Below are 17,387 nucleotides of genomic sequence, written 5' to 3' on the forward strand. Positions count from 1 at the left end.
GCGCGAGTTCCTTGTTTCGATTCTCTGATTGGTGGAGATTTATCTGCAGAATCATGGGTTATGTAGTTTTTCACCATGAATTCCGCTTTTAAACACGATTATATAAAAATGAGTAGAAATAATGCATACTGATAGTTTCAACAAAATTATACATCATCGATTAACAACCTTTAAATGTCTTCAAAGGCCTGTCTTCAATGTTTTTATAAGTTATCGTTAAAAATACAATTCTACCCACTTCCGTTTTTAGGTCACAGACAACAGTAATGCCCGCCCACTCCACACTCCAGCCCAACCCCTTGCATTCAGAGGGGGGTTGAAGCGCACGTAGAGTCCGACATGTCCCGTGCTGAAAAACATTACTGAGAAGCGATCTCCGACTGGAAGTGTTTTGAAGGTCTACTCCATATCAACCCTGAATAATTCAAAGATATCTCCTACAATGGAAGATGGCAGGGAAACAGCTGCAATGAGAGAGCAAGCAAGGAAGGATCGACAAATAGGTTGGCTACTATTGAATTATTAATATCACGTGTTTGCACCGTTGCGTGTGTTACATATACGCTGCATTCAGTTCACATAAAACGAATAAGCCATACTAAATGTCTCTGTATATTGCCTTTAAAAAGAGAAAAAAATGCATTCGAAAATATATAAACATTGGAAGCACGTCCATGCTTCCCCTTCATTTTCTTCAGGCTCTGTTATTATTGGTAGTGAAGCATGGGTGTGTCTCTTATTTTCTGTGCCAAACTGGGCAACAACAGGTGCTCATACCCCAGCAACGTTAAAATGAATCTTATAGCACTCCCCAAGTCCTTCTGTATTCATCAGAACAATGACCTGGTGTTTTGCTGTTTATTTTTTCAGGCCCTGAATTTATCTCGCAAAATAATCAAGGTATAATAATGTAAAAATATGTACTATAGTATAGTATGGTGTGATATAATAATAGTGTGGTGCTGTCTAGAATTTTCCTGATTATTTGTTCAACAACATTTGTCATCTTTGAGCAAAATTAAACATTGTATTATTGTGCAACACTGGGTTTAATAGTTTAAGATTTCAGATCATGTGACTGGTGGTCAAAGATCTCGACTGTGATGATTTAATCATTCTACAATCACTGTCACATATCCTTTGCATCCAATCTTATTTATCTCTCACTGTCCCTGCAGTTAATGTAATTTGCTCCGGATGTATTTGCATCTACTAAAGAACACGTCTTATCCCTTATTAGTGCAAATGGACTTGTAGACTAATAGGCCGCACATACAGTAGCCTCTTACAGTTACATTTCTCTATAGATCGATGGTGTCACGCAATTGATGATACTCCAGGTAGGTGTGATTTCAAAGCAAAGGCAGTTTTGCTTGTTTCTTAATTTTGATTTTAACTGTAGGGAAGCGTTCATTTGCTATGTGTGGTTTGGTTTTATTAATGTGGGTAGAATGGCAACAATGAAAATATCTTATGTTCTCAATGTTGGTAATGTGCTGCTGAAGTCCCTTGATACATATGCAGACTACCACCACTCTAATGCATGCACTTCAGCTTGTAGCTAGAATATTGTGTTTTTGCATGTTTAAACTCGTGTAACCCGTCAGTTTTATGGGCTATGTTAGGGTAATGTGCATTTGTGTGTGACTTCTTATCTCTTTTTATCGTAATATAATGCAAGTTTATGCATAGGCATATTTGTTTTGCATTCCAGCCTTGGAGAACACAGACAGTGACATTGGCTTGTGTGGATGGATCCTGGTGCTTTTCTCCATCCTGCTCACGTTGCTGACCCTGCCTCTTTCCATATGGATGTGCATTAAGGTACTTGGCGGTGGTCCTTTAATTAGTGGGATGTCATATGGATTGTGGTCAAGTGCGTTCATTTCCAGGCGGGGATGGCTCACCAGGACCCACAGCCTTTTGTTTCTGTAAATCTTTGTAAATCAGGGTTCCCAAGGTCATTGAAAACCTAGGAAAATCTTTTGAAATCTATAATTTATGGAAAAATATTTGAAATAATAAAAAAAAAAATCTTGAAAATTCATGGAAAAAATATAAAATATTTAGGGGGATACAAATTTGTATTAAAATTCTGTGCAGGCCAATATTGAGAAGCTGATAATTATGTTCTGTCATTAAATGGACTATAATATAATATAATATAATATAATATAATATAATATAATATAATATATAATGGAGAATAACATGTTTTAAATGCTACAAGTGAATTTAGACATCACAACATTATAATGTAACGTATATTAATTTTGAGTTTTGCTGAAGATTACATTTAACAATGTTAATAATTAATTATTAACATTATTAAATATTAAGTGAGCATTTACAGCAATGGCAGAAAATGTAATCTAAATGTAAAAATAAGGGAAATGAGCATCTACAATTAAATATCTAGTTTTGACCAATACATATATCCCATATCAAATCATATATATATGATATATGATAAAAAATGATCTACTTGTGCAAGTTGTGCATCCCTAAAGCAATTCCTAGTTATGCACAACTCTGCAAATGATTCATTATCTAGAAATTGCCCTTCACTAGTGCCATCTCTATAACATGATTTTACAATCCTTATTTGGAGGTTATGAACAGTTGGAAAAGAAATGAAAATTCATTGGCTGTAGGAAACCTAAAATGTTTACTTTGTAAATAAATTTGGTTTTGACAACTGGCCCACCAAGAAGTAGCCTAACTTTTTTTATGCGAAGTGAGAAGCCTTATCTTTATCATCTTTATTTTTATCTTTAAAATTGAGATGACGAAAGCATAATAAAAGTTGCCATTCAACATCTAAATTATGTAATTGGGTGGCTGTTTTACTTTCCGCTGTTTTAAACTGCTGTAATTTAGCTCTTTTTATGAGATAAAAATCCTTCTTGTACCTACAGATAGTGAAGGAATATGAAAGGGCAATTATCTTTCGTCTGGGACGCATTTTACGAGGAGGAGCCAAAGGACCAGGTAAAAGAAAAATCAATATCATTTGATCATTCTGATTTAATCAGCGCTGGTGGTTTAAGTGTTTCATGTGATAATGATCTTGTCTGTAAACAGTGATCACACTTGTGTTGCTGTTGTGTGTGTGGTTAAATGTGATTATTATTTTTTTTTTTAACTCTGCTAGTTTGCATTTGTGCTGTGGCTGTCCACCACAATCCCTGCTTGTCACAAGGCAAAAACAGGCTTGTGCTGCAGAGAAACAGAAGTGATCTGTTTGCATTTCTGCTGACCCGAGTAAACCACTTTTTTTTTTTCAGTGTCAGGATAGTTGAGGACGATACACAAAAATGTACATTAAATAATTTTACCTTGCTTAATCATGAGCTTATGTGATAGAAAAATGTATTATATTCAGGAAATAGGCATTTATGAGATGCCTGAATAAGATCATATTACCTTGAAAGCATCACGTTTTATTTCAAGGGCACATAATGATCTAGCATAGTGATCTTTGCAGTTAGATAGTGATCGCTATATAAAAAGGTACTAAAATCTGAGGTTGTAATGTCAGGCTAGTCACACACCTCATAATCTGCTCTGTATTGTACTCTAGCCTTCTAAGTCATAAAAGTCATTTGACCAGATATCCAATAACCATCCATTTTCTTTGTGCCTCTGCTGCCATGGTGTCACATGTTTCATCGAAATTCTGGATCAGGTTTCACACAGTACTGTGGTCGCCCTGGTGATTTTAATGGAGGTTGATCTCAGTGACTGGATATATCTATAAAGTGTTATTTCAACCAAAAATGAAAATTTTGTCATTAATTACTCACGCTCATGTCGTTCCGCACTCGTAAGACCTTCGTTTACCTTCTAAACACAAATTAAGATATTTTTGATGAAATCTGAGATGTATATGACTCATCTATAGACAGCGATTTAACCCACACTTTCAAGGTTTCTTTTTTTTTAGAAAGGTATTAAAGATATAATTCAATCGTCAACGTGACTGCAGTGGTTCAACCTGAATTTTATTTAGTTTTTTTTGTGTTTTCTTGTCACTTTATAATATTAAGATAGAACCACTGAACTCGCATGAACTGTTTCAAATATGTTTTTAGTACCTTTATGGACCTTGAGAGTTTGAATGGCTTTGCTCTCAATAGAGGCCTCACTGAGCCATCAGATTTCATCTACAGTATCTTAATTTGTGTTCGGAAGATGAACGAAGGTCGTACGGCTGTAGAATGACATGAGGGCGAGCAATAAATAACATTGTTTTAATTTTTGGGTAAACTAACCCTTTAAGCTGCGCCCACATTTACTGTTGCTCTGTGAAATTTTGTGGGCAAAATATAGTCATTTCAGTATAGGAATCTGTGCGAATAGGACCTTTAATGTGAAGGCGGAGAAGTTCCCTATGCAGATTTCTGTCTTGTTTAAGTTGGTCACACACATTCACCACGTTTAACAATAGAAAGCTGCTAATTTTGACTTCTGTGTGAGAGCTGTGCTTCACACATCACTACACTATTTACAATAGACATGGGAACTTTTTTGCATGTGAAATCTTTCCGAAATATGCTATTTTTGAAGAAATTTCAGATTAAAGTTTCAAAATGTCCCATTAAAGAGATGAAAATTCTGTCATCATGTATTCACACATAAGTTGTTCCCAACCTATATAAATTTCTTTGTTCTGCTGAACACAAAGGAAGTTATTTTGAAGAATGTTTGTAACCAAACAGTACTGGGGCACCATTAACTTCCATAGTATGGAAAAAAAGTCAATGGTGCCCACATAGGAAAAAAAATACTATGGAAGTCAATGGTGCCCCACAACTGTTTGGTTACAAACATTCTTCAAAATATCTTCTTTTGTGTTCAGCAGAACAAAGAAATTGATATATGTTTTGAAACAACTTGAGAGAGAGTAAATGACGACAGAATTTTCATTTTGGGGTAAACTATCCCTTTAAGGGTGCTTCTCAATTCTTATTTGTGCATCCTCATTTCCTTTCCTCGCATCTTAGCTCCACCCCTTCAGGATGTGAGGGAAGGATGCAAGGAAAAGATGCAAGGACGCAGGAATTGAATCAAGTGAAATGATATAACTTCGCTCCCTTTAGCGTCAAAGTGTCATCAGCTGCACTCGAGGGATCTACCCATATGTTGTTAAAGTTTGATTATTTTAAAAAATTATAATAAATATTAGTAAAGCAAGATGCCCCATTGAAATATTTGAGATGTAAAGTTTATTTAAATTAAAGAATCCTTCAAGATGGCTGAACTTCAAATCGGTTTCCGTGTCATAGGATGAAGGATGGAGGAGCGAGGAAACGAGGGATATTGAGAAGCACCCTAACTTACATTTCCTGATTCAGCATTTCGTTTAGTTTCATTCAGCAAACCTAAGCTTACCTAAAGCAAAACTGTTCTTTTACTGCTTTAGCAAACACTGATATTTTCCTTTTTAGGATATTTAAATGTAGTTGTTAAGTTAGAGTTAATGACACTACTCAGTGGCTGTGATTGTTGTTGTGTCTCTGGTGTGTATTGTTCATGCTGTGTTTTGGAATATGAATCCGCAGGGCTTTCCCTCCAGGAATGAACTTATAAGGGTAGTGTCTATTTTTAGAGTTAGTCCACCTACTTTATCCCTCTTATGCCCTAAAAGTCAACAGAGGCTTTCACTGTGGACTTTCTTTATCAACTTTTTCAGTAGTTCTTTTTGAGGCAATATTTTTCTTGATGGCTAAATGCCATTTATACTATAGTTTAGGCCTGAAAAGTAAGCTTGATTTCTTGGTTCTCTTTGAGGCTGCTGGGGTCTGTAAACAATCTGCAGTGGGCTCCTCCTCCATGGCTGTATTTAGGGTGGGATGTGAGTGGAATTTTACACAGTAGCATATAAACCTCTGAACAGACAAACAAATCCTGATGACTCTGGGAAAACTTTTTTTTCCCCTATTGCCTGTGCACAAGATTCAACATTGTACCGCCTTTTTACATTTAAGAACTGTCATGATTCAGTATGTATAAATATATTATATATTATATATTATATATTATATATATACAGTACAGTCCAAAAACCACTAAGATTTTTAATGTTTTTAAAAGTTTTGTCTGCTCACCAAGGCTACATTTATTTAATTAAAAAATACAATAAAAAACAGTAATATTGTGAAATATTATTACAATTTAAAATAACTGTGTACTATTTAAATATATTTGACAAAGTAATTTATTCCTGTGATACAAAGCTGAATTTTCAGCATCATTACTCCAGTCTTCAGTGTCACATGATCCTTCAGAAATCATTCTAATATGCTGATTTGCTGCTCAATAAACATTTATGATTATTTTTAATGTTGAAAACAGTTGTGTACTTTTTTTTTCAGGATTCCTTGATGAATAGAAAGTTCAAAAGAACAACATTTATCTGAAATACAAAGCTTCTGTAGCATTACACACTACCGTTCAAAAGTTTGGGGTCAGTAAGAATTTTTATTTTTATTTTTTTTTTAAAAGAAATTAAAGAAATGAATACTTTTATTCAGCAAGGATGCATTAAATCAATCAAAAGTGGCAGTGAAGATATTTATAATGTTACAAAAGATTAGATTTCAGATAAACACTGTTCTTTTGAACTTTCTATTTATCAAATAATCCTGAAAAAAATATTGTACACAAATATTTTGTACATTTGTACACATTAAATGTTTCTTGAGCAGCAAATCAGCATATTAGAATGATTTCTGAAGGATCATGTGACACTGAAGACTGGAGTAATGATGCTGAAAATTCAGCTTTGCATCACAGGAATAAATTACTTTGTGAAATATATTCAACTAGAAAACAGTTATTTTAAATTGTAATGATATTTCAAAATATTACTGTTTTTACTGTATTTTTAATTAAATAAATGTAGCCTTGGTGAGCACACACAACTTCTTTTAAAAACATTAAAAATCTTAGTGGTTCCAAACTTTTGGACTGGACTGTACTCTATATATATATATATATATATATATATATATATATATATATATATATATATATATATATATATATATATATATATAATATATATATATATATTATGTGTGTATATATATGTGTGTATGTTAGTTACTATACAATAATGTTGTGTAGTATATGTTGACTTCTTTATTCATTCATTCATTATTCGGAAAATCTAATCCTATAAATTGCTGTTAATGTTCTGTACTGTAAAGCATTAAAGCAGATGCTAGTGTGATCATTCATTAAACACGTGAATGCAGTCAGCTGAATCCAGTTGGCGGGGATAGTGGTACTTGGTAGGTTGCCAGTTGTGCACTTATTGAAGATTAGCTTTGTGTTACTAGGAGTTACTGATTATTATTAGTGTCTGCTGCTAGTGCCTTAAATCCCTTGTCGTATTTTTGTGTTTTCTCACACAGGTCTTTTCTTCATCTTGCCGTGCACAGACAGCTTTATCAATGTGGATATGCGTACCATCACCTTTGATATCCCCCCTCAGGAGGTGAGTTCACATGCACACTAATCTTCAACTTTAGCCTTTGTTTTAACTCATGAACAGCATCAATTGAAAGGAGAAACATTTTATTTTTGTTAATATGTTAATACTTTTTCCACATAGTTGAATGTGCAGGCACTATAAGCAAGCCATTTGTAAGTTGACATCCCAAAATGTGGGTTGTTGGAGTTTTTGGGGAATTTGTTCAATTTGTGACACTTGTGGTGCAGAAATGACATATTTAAAGGCAATGACAAATATTTAAATCCTTTAAAGACAATTGCCATATACACTACCGGTCATAAGTTTGGAATAATTATGATTTTTGAAAGTCTCTTAGGCTCACCAAGGCTGCATTTATTTGACCAAAAATACAGTACAACTGTAATATTGTGAAATATTTTTACAATTTAAAATAAATGTTTTCTATTTTAATATATTTTAAAATATAATTTATTCCTGTGATGGCAGAGCTGAATTTTTGATTCTTAATGTCTTTCTTGAAACTGTTATATAATTCTTTTTCAGGATTCAGTAATAAACAGAAAGGTCGAAAGAACGACATTTATTTGAAATCTTGTTACATTATAAATGACTTTACTGTCACTTTTGATGCGTTTAATACATCCTTGTTAAATAAAATATATATTTTTTTAAAATCTATCTACCCCAAGCTGTTGAAACTTTTGGAAGTGTATCACTGTTTCCAGAAAAATATTAAACCGAACAACTGTTTCCAACATTGATAATAAAAAGAAATGTTACTTGAGCATCAAATCAGCATATTAGAAGGATTTCTGAAGGATCATGTGACTCTGAAGACTGAAGTAATGGCTGCTGAAAATTTAGCTTTGCATCACAGGATTACATTACATTTTAAAATATATATTTTAATTGTAATATTATGTCACAATATTACTTTTTTTAACTGTATTTTGAAATGCAGCCTTGGTGAGCATAAGAGATTTCTTTCAAACAAAACAAAAAATCTTAATTTTTCCAACCTTTTAACCAGTAGTGTAATTTTGAAGTTGTTTTTCACGTGTTTCACCCTGATGATGTTTTTGATTAAATGGCCTGTGTGCTTCCTCATAGGTGCTGACAAAGGACTCTGTGACAGTGAGTGTAGATGGTGTCGTTTACTACCGTGTTCAAAACGCAACACTGGCAGTAGCCAACATCACCAATGCTGATGCGGCCACTCGTCTGTTGGCACAGACCACCCTGAGGAATGTGCTGGGTACAAAGAACCTATCAGAGATCCTTTCTGACCGTGAAGAAATCGCCCATAGTATGCAGGTATCACATTAAACACATACAAACATTGTAAAAACAAGAGTTATAGTTTTTTTTAAAAGAACTGATCACCCAAAAATTTAAAATGGAGCTTAATCAAATTGATTTCAGCTAGACCTAATTCAAGCAGACATTGCACGTCTTCAGGCAGTGCTGTCATCATAGCTCAGCTGAGATGCTGACATATCTAGCTTGACTTCATCAGTTGCACGTGACTCGATGTTCGCTCATTCCATCAGACATCCTTTAAAAAAATATGGTGAACATTCTTAATGGCAGGACCACTTAGCACAGTGCGCAAAATTCTGAGGAGCATGAGGCTTTAAAGGATTAGTTCACTTTCAAATGAAAATTACCCAAAGCTTTACTCACCGTCAAGCCATAATGCCATAATCATAGGTGTATATGACTTTCTTTTTTCTGATGAACATAATCGGACATATATTACAGTTTTTTACAATCACTTTGCTACTATTTTCAGAACCTTGATGTCATTTTTCACAACTCTAGACACAAAACTCACAACCAATGATCAAAAGGCACATTTTTCAAAACTCTAACCCTTTTCTCAACTGCTTGGATACAATACACATAAAACTTAGATCATTTGTTCATTCAACAAAAATCACCTGTTCAATATGACACAACTTAACATCAAAGTACTACTATTTCAAAAGGCAATTCACACATTACATTTCAAATGAGTGTCTATTCATTTCCTTACAATGATCTAACTATCAATTGATAGAACTGCTCAAAATGATAAGTAACTGTTGCATTACCCTTAATGCATAGTTGTATGGAAACAGAAAAACAATCTTCCATGTTTACTGTAAATCATGAAAGTTTCAGGTTAACGAGATTCATTGTCACCAATTAGCGTGGAACATGAACCAATTAGACTACAATATCCATGGATGTAGCCTAATATTTTCTCATAATGCTTCATCAGACATTGTGTCTATGGCCCCAAATACCGTACCACCTTCTCACACTGCAAAAAAATGCTGTTCTTACAGAGTTTTTGTCTTGTTTCTAGTCAAAATATCTTAAAGTTCTTAAATCAAGAAGCATTTTGTTGACAAGTAAAAATTATTTTCTTGTTTTCAGAAAAAACTTACTTAATTTTGACTTATTTTTCCTGAAAACAAGAAAATAATTTTTACTTGTCAAGAAAATGCTTCTTGATTTAAGAACTTTAAGATATTTTGACTAGAAACAAGACAAAAACTCTGTAAGAACAGCATGTTTTGCAGTGCACTCCTGTTTTGTTTCTTACAGTACAAGCAAGTTGAGGAACACTGCATTTGATGTTTTACAGTACTGTCTTTTTTCTATTTCATAGCTAATTATTTTTGCTTTGATTCAAATAAACCTATGTTGTGATTGTACTGTAGTGTTTTACATCAATATATTACAAACTTTGTTAAATGATTCCACTGTGTCTGTAGTATTCTCTCTACTACTGCAGTACTTTTAAAGAGATGTATTTACTATACATGTAGTACCATAATGAAACCTGTATCACCTATTTTGTTCTACAATATTTAATGATTGTGCGAACAATGACACAGTGAAACTATCGGTTGCTTGTGTTTGGGTGGTCTATAGTTATGTATCAGTGGTATTTCACAGTACATTTGTGTTTTGAACCAATGATTGTGCAAGTGCAAGATTTCTTTAAAGATGTGAATGCACAATGCAATGTCTTGAACATTAGACAGCCTGTGTTACAAGTGATAACCGTTTTGAGTTTTGTGTCTAGAGTTTTGAAAAATGACATCAAGGTAACGAAAATAGTTGCAAAGTGATGGTAAAAAACTGTAATAAGTATCCTGATGCATCCAAGCTTTATAATGGCAGTGAGCGGGATCAATGAGTTTGAGCTGAAGAAAATGTCTCCATCCACATCCATCCATCATAAGTGTACTCCACACAGCTCCAGGTTTTTTTTTTTACAAAAACGCATTGTGGCGACCAGGGCGGGCGAGAGCCGTGAGGGAACGGCGCGAGTGATAATGAGCTTCACCTGGGAGGCGCACCGGCCTTGAGTCCCTCACGGAGGAGCTCTGGGAGCATATAAGGAGGAGCGACTACCGTGAAGGACGAGAGAGGACCAGGCCTGGACTTTATTTTATGGGTTATTATGTTTGTATGGCCGGCAGACGTCCGCGAGGGTCTGCCGCCATTACTTTCGTTTCGTTCTTTGTTTATTTCGGTATTAAAGTTTGGTTCAACGTTCGCCGGTTCCCGCCTCCTTCTTCCCACATCTATGACCCACGTTACACGTATCGCATCGCTTCAGAAGACCTTTATAAACCCCCTGGAGCCGTGTGGACTGGAGTATGTTTATGATGGATGGATGTGGATGAAAGTACTTTCTTCAGCTCAAACTCATTGATCCCACTCACTGCCATTATAAAGTTCGGATGCGTCAGGATATTTATTAATATATCTCCGATTGTGTTCATCAGAAAAAAAGAAAGTCAAACACACCTAGGATAGCGGGTGAGGGTGAGTAAAGTGAACTAATCCTTTTTTGTTTTTTGATTGCCTTGTTTTTTTCCTCAGTCCTCACTAGATGATGCCACAGATGACTGGGGTATTAAAGTGGAACGTGTGGAGATTAAGGATGTCAAACTGCCCCTGCAGCTCCAGAGGGCCATGGCGGCCGAGGCTGAAGCGTCCAGAGAGGCCAGAGCTAAGGTAACGTGCTTTTGATATGTAGTAAGGGCCGGAGTCCTGCAACGGGTCGGGTACCCGCGGATACCCGCATAAAATCGGATAAAACGGGTGGATTGTGACATTCCTAAAATTCACGGGCGGGGATGCGGGCGGATAATTAACTCCTTGCGGGCGGGTAGTATCGCGGATGAAAAATATGTGCAATATTTGTATGTCTAAATTATCATTATAAGCAACAACGATATGACATTTGACCCATCACGTCACCACCAGTGCAACTTTTGTTGATGCTTCTCGTAGCCTATTTGCACAGATGTCTATGGCCTAGTTGGAGCGAGCGTTGCATCTCCCATGTTTTCTGTGCTGATGCGGTCGTGATGAGTTCATGTAGGCTAACATGTAAGGGTTGCGCTGCCAATAAAGCACCTAAAAGCTATCACAAAGAGCCGGCAAAAAAAAAGTAGCCGAATTATTATGATTAAGTAAAATATAGCAAGGAGACATGTTAATTGTTTATTATTAAACAAGTGTTTTCTGTGTCAGTGGCTGCAAAGATGAAGTTAACGATACTGACTCGCGTTCTTCGCAGTAGTGAACGCGCCTGAGAGAAATGCACATTTCATTCGGATTACATAAGCAGAGAGCAGTCTGTTTTCTTTCGTTTTGAATTGCTCTGTTTAAAAGTAGACATTCCAATATAGATATTTTCCTCAGGTCTGTGAGGCAAGTAGGCTAAGTTACCTTATACGCTGAGTTTTAGTTAATTTATGATACGAGCTCCAGTTCTCCCCGGCGCCTCCGTGTCGTGATCATCTATTGTCTGCTATATTTACTTCTTATTTAATAAAAGCAAGCAATTGGTTGATGAAATATTGATTTAAAATTAAGATACTTACGAAATTAAATTTAAAGAATTTTAAGAATTTTTAAAAGTTAAGAACTTTAACTTTTAAAAAATAAAGCACTTTAATTGGAATGATTTTAGCATGTGTGATTTATCGCGGGCACGGGTCGGGTAACGGGCCAAATATTAACGGGTCTGGGCGGGTGCGGATTTAATTTTGATATTATCACGGGTGACGTGTCGGATCTAGTGCTGAACTTTGCGGGTACGGGTGGGGGCGGGCCTCCAAAAATGGACCCGTGCAGGACTCTGGTAAGGGCCAAGGGTCAGAAAGAGGATGAAAATTATATGAAACCAAATCAGGACTGTTTTTAATGCCTTGCCTAACATTATAAGTAGACTTCAGGGAAAGAATTGGTATTATCTAATGCAGTGACATTCATTCATTACAAATGTAGTTGAACTGTTTAAATAAATACTTTTTTAAAATACTGTTTGTAGTCTTAGAAAGACTTATAATAATTATACTTTTTGAAAAAGTAATTTAAAAAAACAAATGATTTTATTAATTATTTTAAAATAAGTTAGCTATTTAAGATAATTATGAATTAGTGCTGTAAAACGATTAATCATATCTATAATAAAAGTTTGTGTTTACATAATATAGGTGTGTACATTTATGATATTATATATATATATATAATATATATATATATAGACACATGTATATATTTAAGAAATATATATATATATATATATTATATTATATTTTATATATATATATATTATATTATATTTTATATATATATTATATTATATTATATTTTATATATATATATTATATTATATTATATTTTATATATATATTATATTATATTATATTTTATATATATAATATATTTTATATATATAATATATTTTATATATATATTATATTTTATATATATTATATTTTATATATATTATATTTTATATATATTATAATATATTATATTTTATTATATTTTATATTATATTATATTATATTATATTTTATATATATTATATATTATATTATATTTTATATATATTATATATTATATTATATTTTATATATATTATATATTATATTATATTTTATATATATATATATATATATATATATATATATATATATATATATATATATATGTATGTATATATATGTATGTATATGTGTGTGTAAACACAAACTTTTATTATAGATGCGATTAACCACGGTTAATCGTTTGAAAGCACTAAATATTATATATAAATTCAAAATACATTAAATTAATCGAAAGTGACCGTAAAGACATTTATAACATTACAAAAGATTTCTAATTCAAACGAATGCTGTTCTTTTGAAATTTGTATTCTGCAAGGAATCTTGAAAATGTATCATGGTCTCCACAAAATTAAAAGAATAATGTTTATCAAGCTATATAGTGCAGATCCCTAAAATTCTGATGTACCATTTTTCTTTATTACCCACAATCTCACATACACACACAAAAGATACATTAGAATGTTCCTTATATGTATGGATTTTGCTGGCAAACACATATTATTCATCCTTCACTGTTCTGAGGCAAGACCACCGCAATACTCTCATTTAAAGCCGGAAGTGACAACTCCTTTCCTGTTTCCATTAATTTATCTGTTGATTTATGTGAGAGTCTGTATTTTGGCATTTCCAGCTGTATGCTTGGCTAACCTCTTCTGTGTGCAATAGAAGATGCCCCCCTTAAAAATGTACACATGCTCTCAGATGAACATGGGAAAGGAAGTTTAATGAGTTTATTTTTGGTGCACAATTACTCTTCAGTGCTTAGTTCAGATACAAGTATGTTTTTCTTCAAATCAATGCCCTGCCTTCATCAACCACACAGCGAGAAGTGGGAAACCACTGACCTGGTTAGTAAAAGTATAAACGGTAGCTCTCTGCATCAACTAAATGAGAAGATATAGTAACGTACAGCAGTGCTTCTCATCTGACCCTATTTTGCACAAATTCATCTGTCACTTAATAGGCATAACTTTGTCCTCAAAAATGATGCAAGACAAAAATAAATGTAATTCAAGCTATATTAAATAGAGGTTTACTTGCATTGCAAAATAAACATAGTTTGTTCCAACCAAAAATTGTTTTGTGAAACCATTAAAAGACATTTAGAAACATTTACAAAATTTGTGCATTTAAAAATTGTAAAATTTTAATAATTGTAAATATTTTTCTTTAAATAATATTACATATTGTTCTACCTATAAATTTTGTGGTAAATTAATAATGTTTTGATATTATGTTTCCAATTTTTGCTAAATAATTTGGTGCTGTATTGGGTCATCGCTTGATGTCCAACGCACAATCTGGGCCATAAAGCAAAACCACTTGTGCTGATTATGACTCAAGGTATGACTTAAAAGGGCAAAAAGTGGGCGTCAATTTCAAATTGGTTTAAAGGGTTGGAAGTTTGTTGCGGTATACAAGGTTTGCAAAAATAAACACGCACATGGTTTTTTCTTCACACCTCCTCTTTCCTCTCTGTAGGTGATAGCCGCAGAGGGAGAAATGAATGCGTCACGGGCACTGAAGGAGGCATCTCTGGTGATCGCGGAGTCTCCCTCAGCTTTGCAGCTGCGCTACCTCCAGACCCTCAACACCATCGCAGCCGAGAAGAACTCCACCATCATTTTCCCCCTGCCCATTGACATGATGCAGTCCTTCCTGAAGCACTGAACTAAGAGCCACATAAAGCCATCTACAAACCCACACAAATACACACATACTGATGCATCCATGCAGAAATTAACAGACTGACGTTACATAATATGCACTCATGTGAGTATAATGTACAGCAGAAGTCTGAGACCACATTGAAATCTGCTATTAAAGGTGCAGTAAGCAATTTCTGAGAAACACTGTTGATATTTGAAATCATCTCTCTCCTTCCCCATTATGAGTGGACACGCCCCCTGCAGCTGATTTGCTACAAGTGTGTTGTGGCACTCACTCTGATCCACTTTCAACAGTGTTTCTCAGAGCCTGTCCACATGGAGACGCATTAAGCTGTATATGTAATAAATTTTGTATCGTATCGGAGTTTCGCCCAGATGGATCCGGCGTTTTGGGAGCCTGAAACTACTCAAATTTTTGAAACTGGGTCCCAAAGTGGATAAATCTGAAAACGACACCCTTTTGTTTTCGTGTTTACAGCCAATCCGTATATTTTGTGAAACGATGATGTCATCACCCCACGTTTCGACCCCTCGACTCGCATGCTCCAAGTCTTCTTCTCCGTTTTTATTGTGTCTCTGTGGCAGAATTACAGCGCCACATACTGGTCTGGCATGTAACCTACATTGTTTTGAGTCAGTTTCAGTGGTTTCGTGTGTACGCTGATTTTTGTTGAGACGATGCTGTGTTTACGGATTTTTTTATTTTTTTTTAGAACAAGGAGGAAAAAAAGATTGGATGTGTGGATGTGGCCTCAGAAATCAATTACTGCGCCTTTAAAATCCTGAACATTTATTGATTTTTGAAAATCTAAAACTAAGAAACATTATTACGTGAAAAGAAGAAGAAATGTTTAAGTTTCGAGGTCACTAATCAATAAGCAAACTGGTGATCATGTGACTGTCAGATGTTCAAGATTCGCTTTGGATCAAATTTGTGGAGTTCATGCAGCTTGAATGCTGCTGTTAAAGCAAAATACAGATAAATTCTGAAATTCATCTACATTTTTTTCAATATCATATATTAGAAAATGCAAAATATACAGATTTTCACTAGTGATCTCAGACTTTTGTAACCCACTGTACATACACCACATACACGCTCAGAGCTGTTTTTTGATGTATGATCAGTAGATGTTCCTAGTAAAAACCTCTGTCTGAAGGATATCTGATACAGCTAAAGAAGAATAAAGTCATAAAATCATTTTGAGCCCCTGACCCCAAAAAAGCTTTGTTTTAAACTTTTTCATGCATGTTTTCCATACCAAATATGTGGACTAGGCTTTGCAAATTGAAATTATTATCGCTTACAATTCCTGTAGTTGTTAAAAGGATACTACAGCGATACAGGCCAGAGCTGGTTGATCTTTTAGACATTGACTATTGCACTGTGTGGTTTGCCTTTTTTTTGGTTGATAGTTTATGGAACATCTCCTGGTCATATGAGTGCCTGTGCTTGTGTGTTTTTCAAGCATGTGTAACTAACCTGCTTGATTGCCAAATAGATTACAAACCGTCTAAAGGTATATTTGGATAGTATCAGATGTCAAGACATGAAACTGAAAGCAGTGCTTATTGTGCCTATACCAGTTTTTCTCGCTTTCTCAAACCTTTATTAATGCTGGCCATCAATGTATAAAAGCCTTAAGCCATATCCATTTCAATTTCTGAATCAATATTTCCAGGTTTACATGATGTTGGTTGATTTTTAAAACCATAATGCATTAGAGATCTAGCATTTATACGTCCATTTCCTATCACATTAATATTTTATCACTTGATTTTAAAAATCTTCAGTATTTTGTCTGCCAGACATTTTCATGCATGTAATATATATATTTTTTATAATCTCGAACTGCAGCTGAAAACAAATTAAGGTTATAGAGGTCAATGTTTGTGTTTGTGATGACTATATTTGCTGCTTCAAATATCAGAGGATGGAATTACAGACTCGTCAAAGATGTGAATGACTTGCAGTGCTGCTTAAGACTATATTTCTCAAATATTTGTATTTTCATCCTGTATCCGTCTCAATTCTATATCTCTCTATATATAATTCTTTATTCTGTCGTTTAACTGATTTATGTTTAATATCACATCTGTTGTTTTTGCCAGCTCACTTTTATGTACATTGTATTATTGAATTTTAGTTTGCACTGCATTTTTATGCGTTTCATATTTTTTCATGTGTGACTGTCCCGTTCTCTAAGTAAGTCATATTGTGTAGTGTCATCTTTCTCATGACTTAAAAGTACATAAACTCTTCACTTTTAAACAAAGTGTTGTTTTTTTCCTGTTAAGATTGTTGTTGCTTAAATCAATCTTTGAAAA

General features: G+C 34.2%; 1 protein-coding gene across 2 annotated transcripts; it reads left to right on the top strand.

The window, feature by feature from the left end:
* Positions 1 to 309: 309 nt before the first annotated feature.
* stom (stomatin) lies at positions 310 to 17,316 on the top strand. Of its 2 annotated transcripts, XM_067376220.1 has the most exons (8): positions 310 to 503; positions 1,308 to 1,340; positions 1,715 to 1,824; positions 2,919 to 2,991; positions 7,422 to 7,504; positions 8,594 to 8,797; positions 11,366 to 11,500; positions 14,872 to 17,316. In XM_067376220.1, the coding sequence occupies exons 1-8, from the start codon at positions 443 to 445 to the stop codon at positions 15,058 to 15,060; spliced, it is 888 nt and encodes a 295-aa protein (XP_067232321.1). In that variant the 5' UTR covers positions 310 to 442; the 3' UTR covers positions 15,061 to 17,316. The 2 variants fall into 2 exon arrangements, with proteins under 2 accessions (XP_067232321.1, XP_067232322.1); XM_067376221.1 differs by lacking the exon at positions 1,308 to 1,340.
* Positions 17,317 to 17,387: the final 71 nt, after the last annotated feature.

The sequence above is a fragment of the Chanodichthys erythropterus genome, chromosome 22, assembly GCF_024489055.1.
Source record: "Chanodichthys erythropterus isolate Z2021 chromosome 22, ASM2448905v1, whole genome shotgun sequence".
Classification (NCBI taxonomy): domain Eukaryota; kingdom Metazoa; phylum Chordata; class Actinopteri; order Cypriniformes; family Xenocyprididae; genus Chanodichthys; species Chanodichthys erythropterus.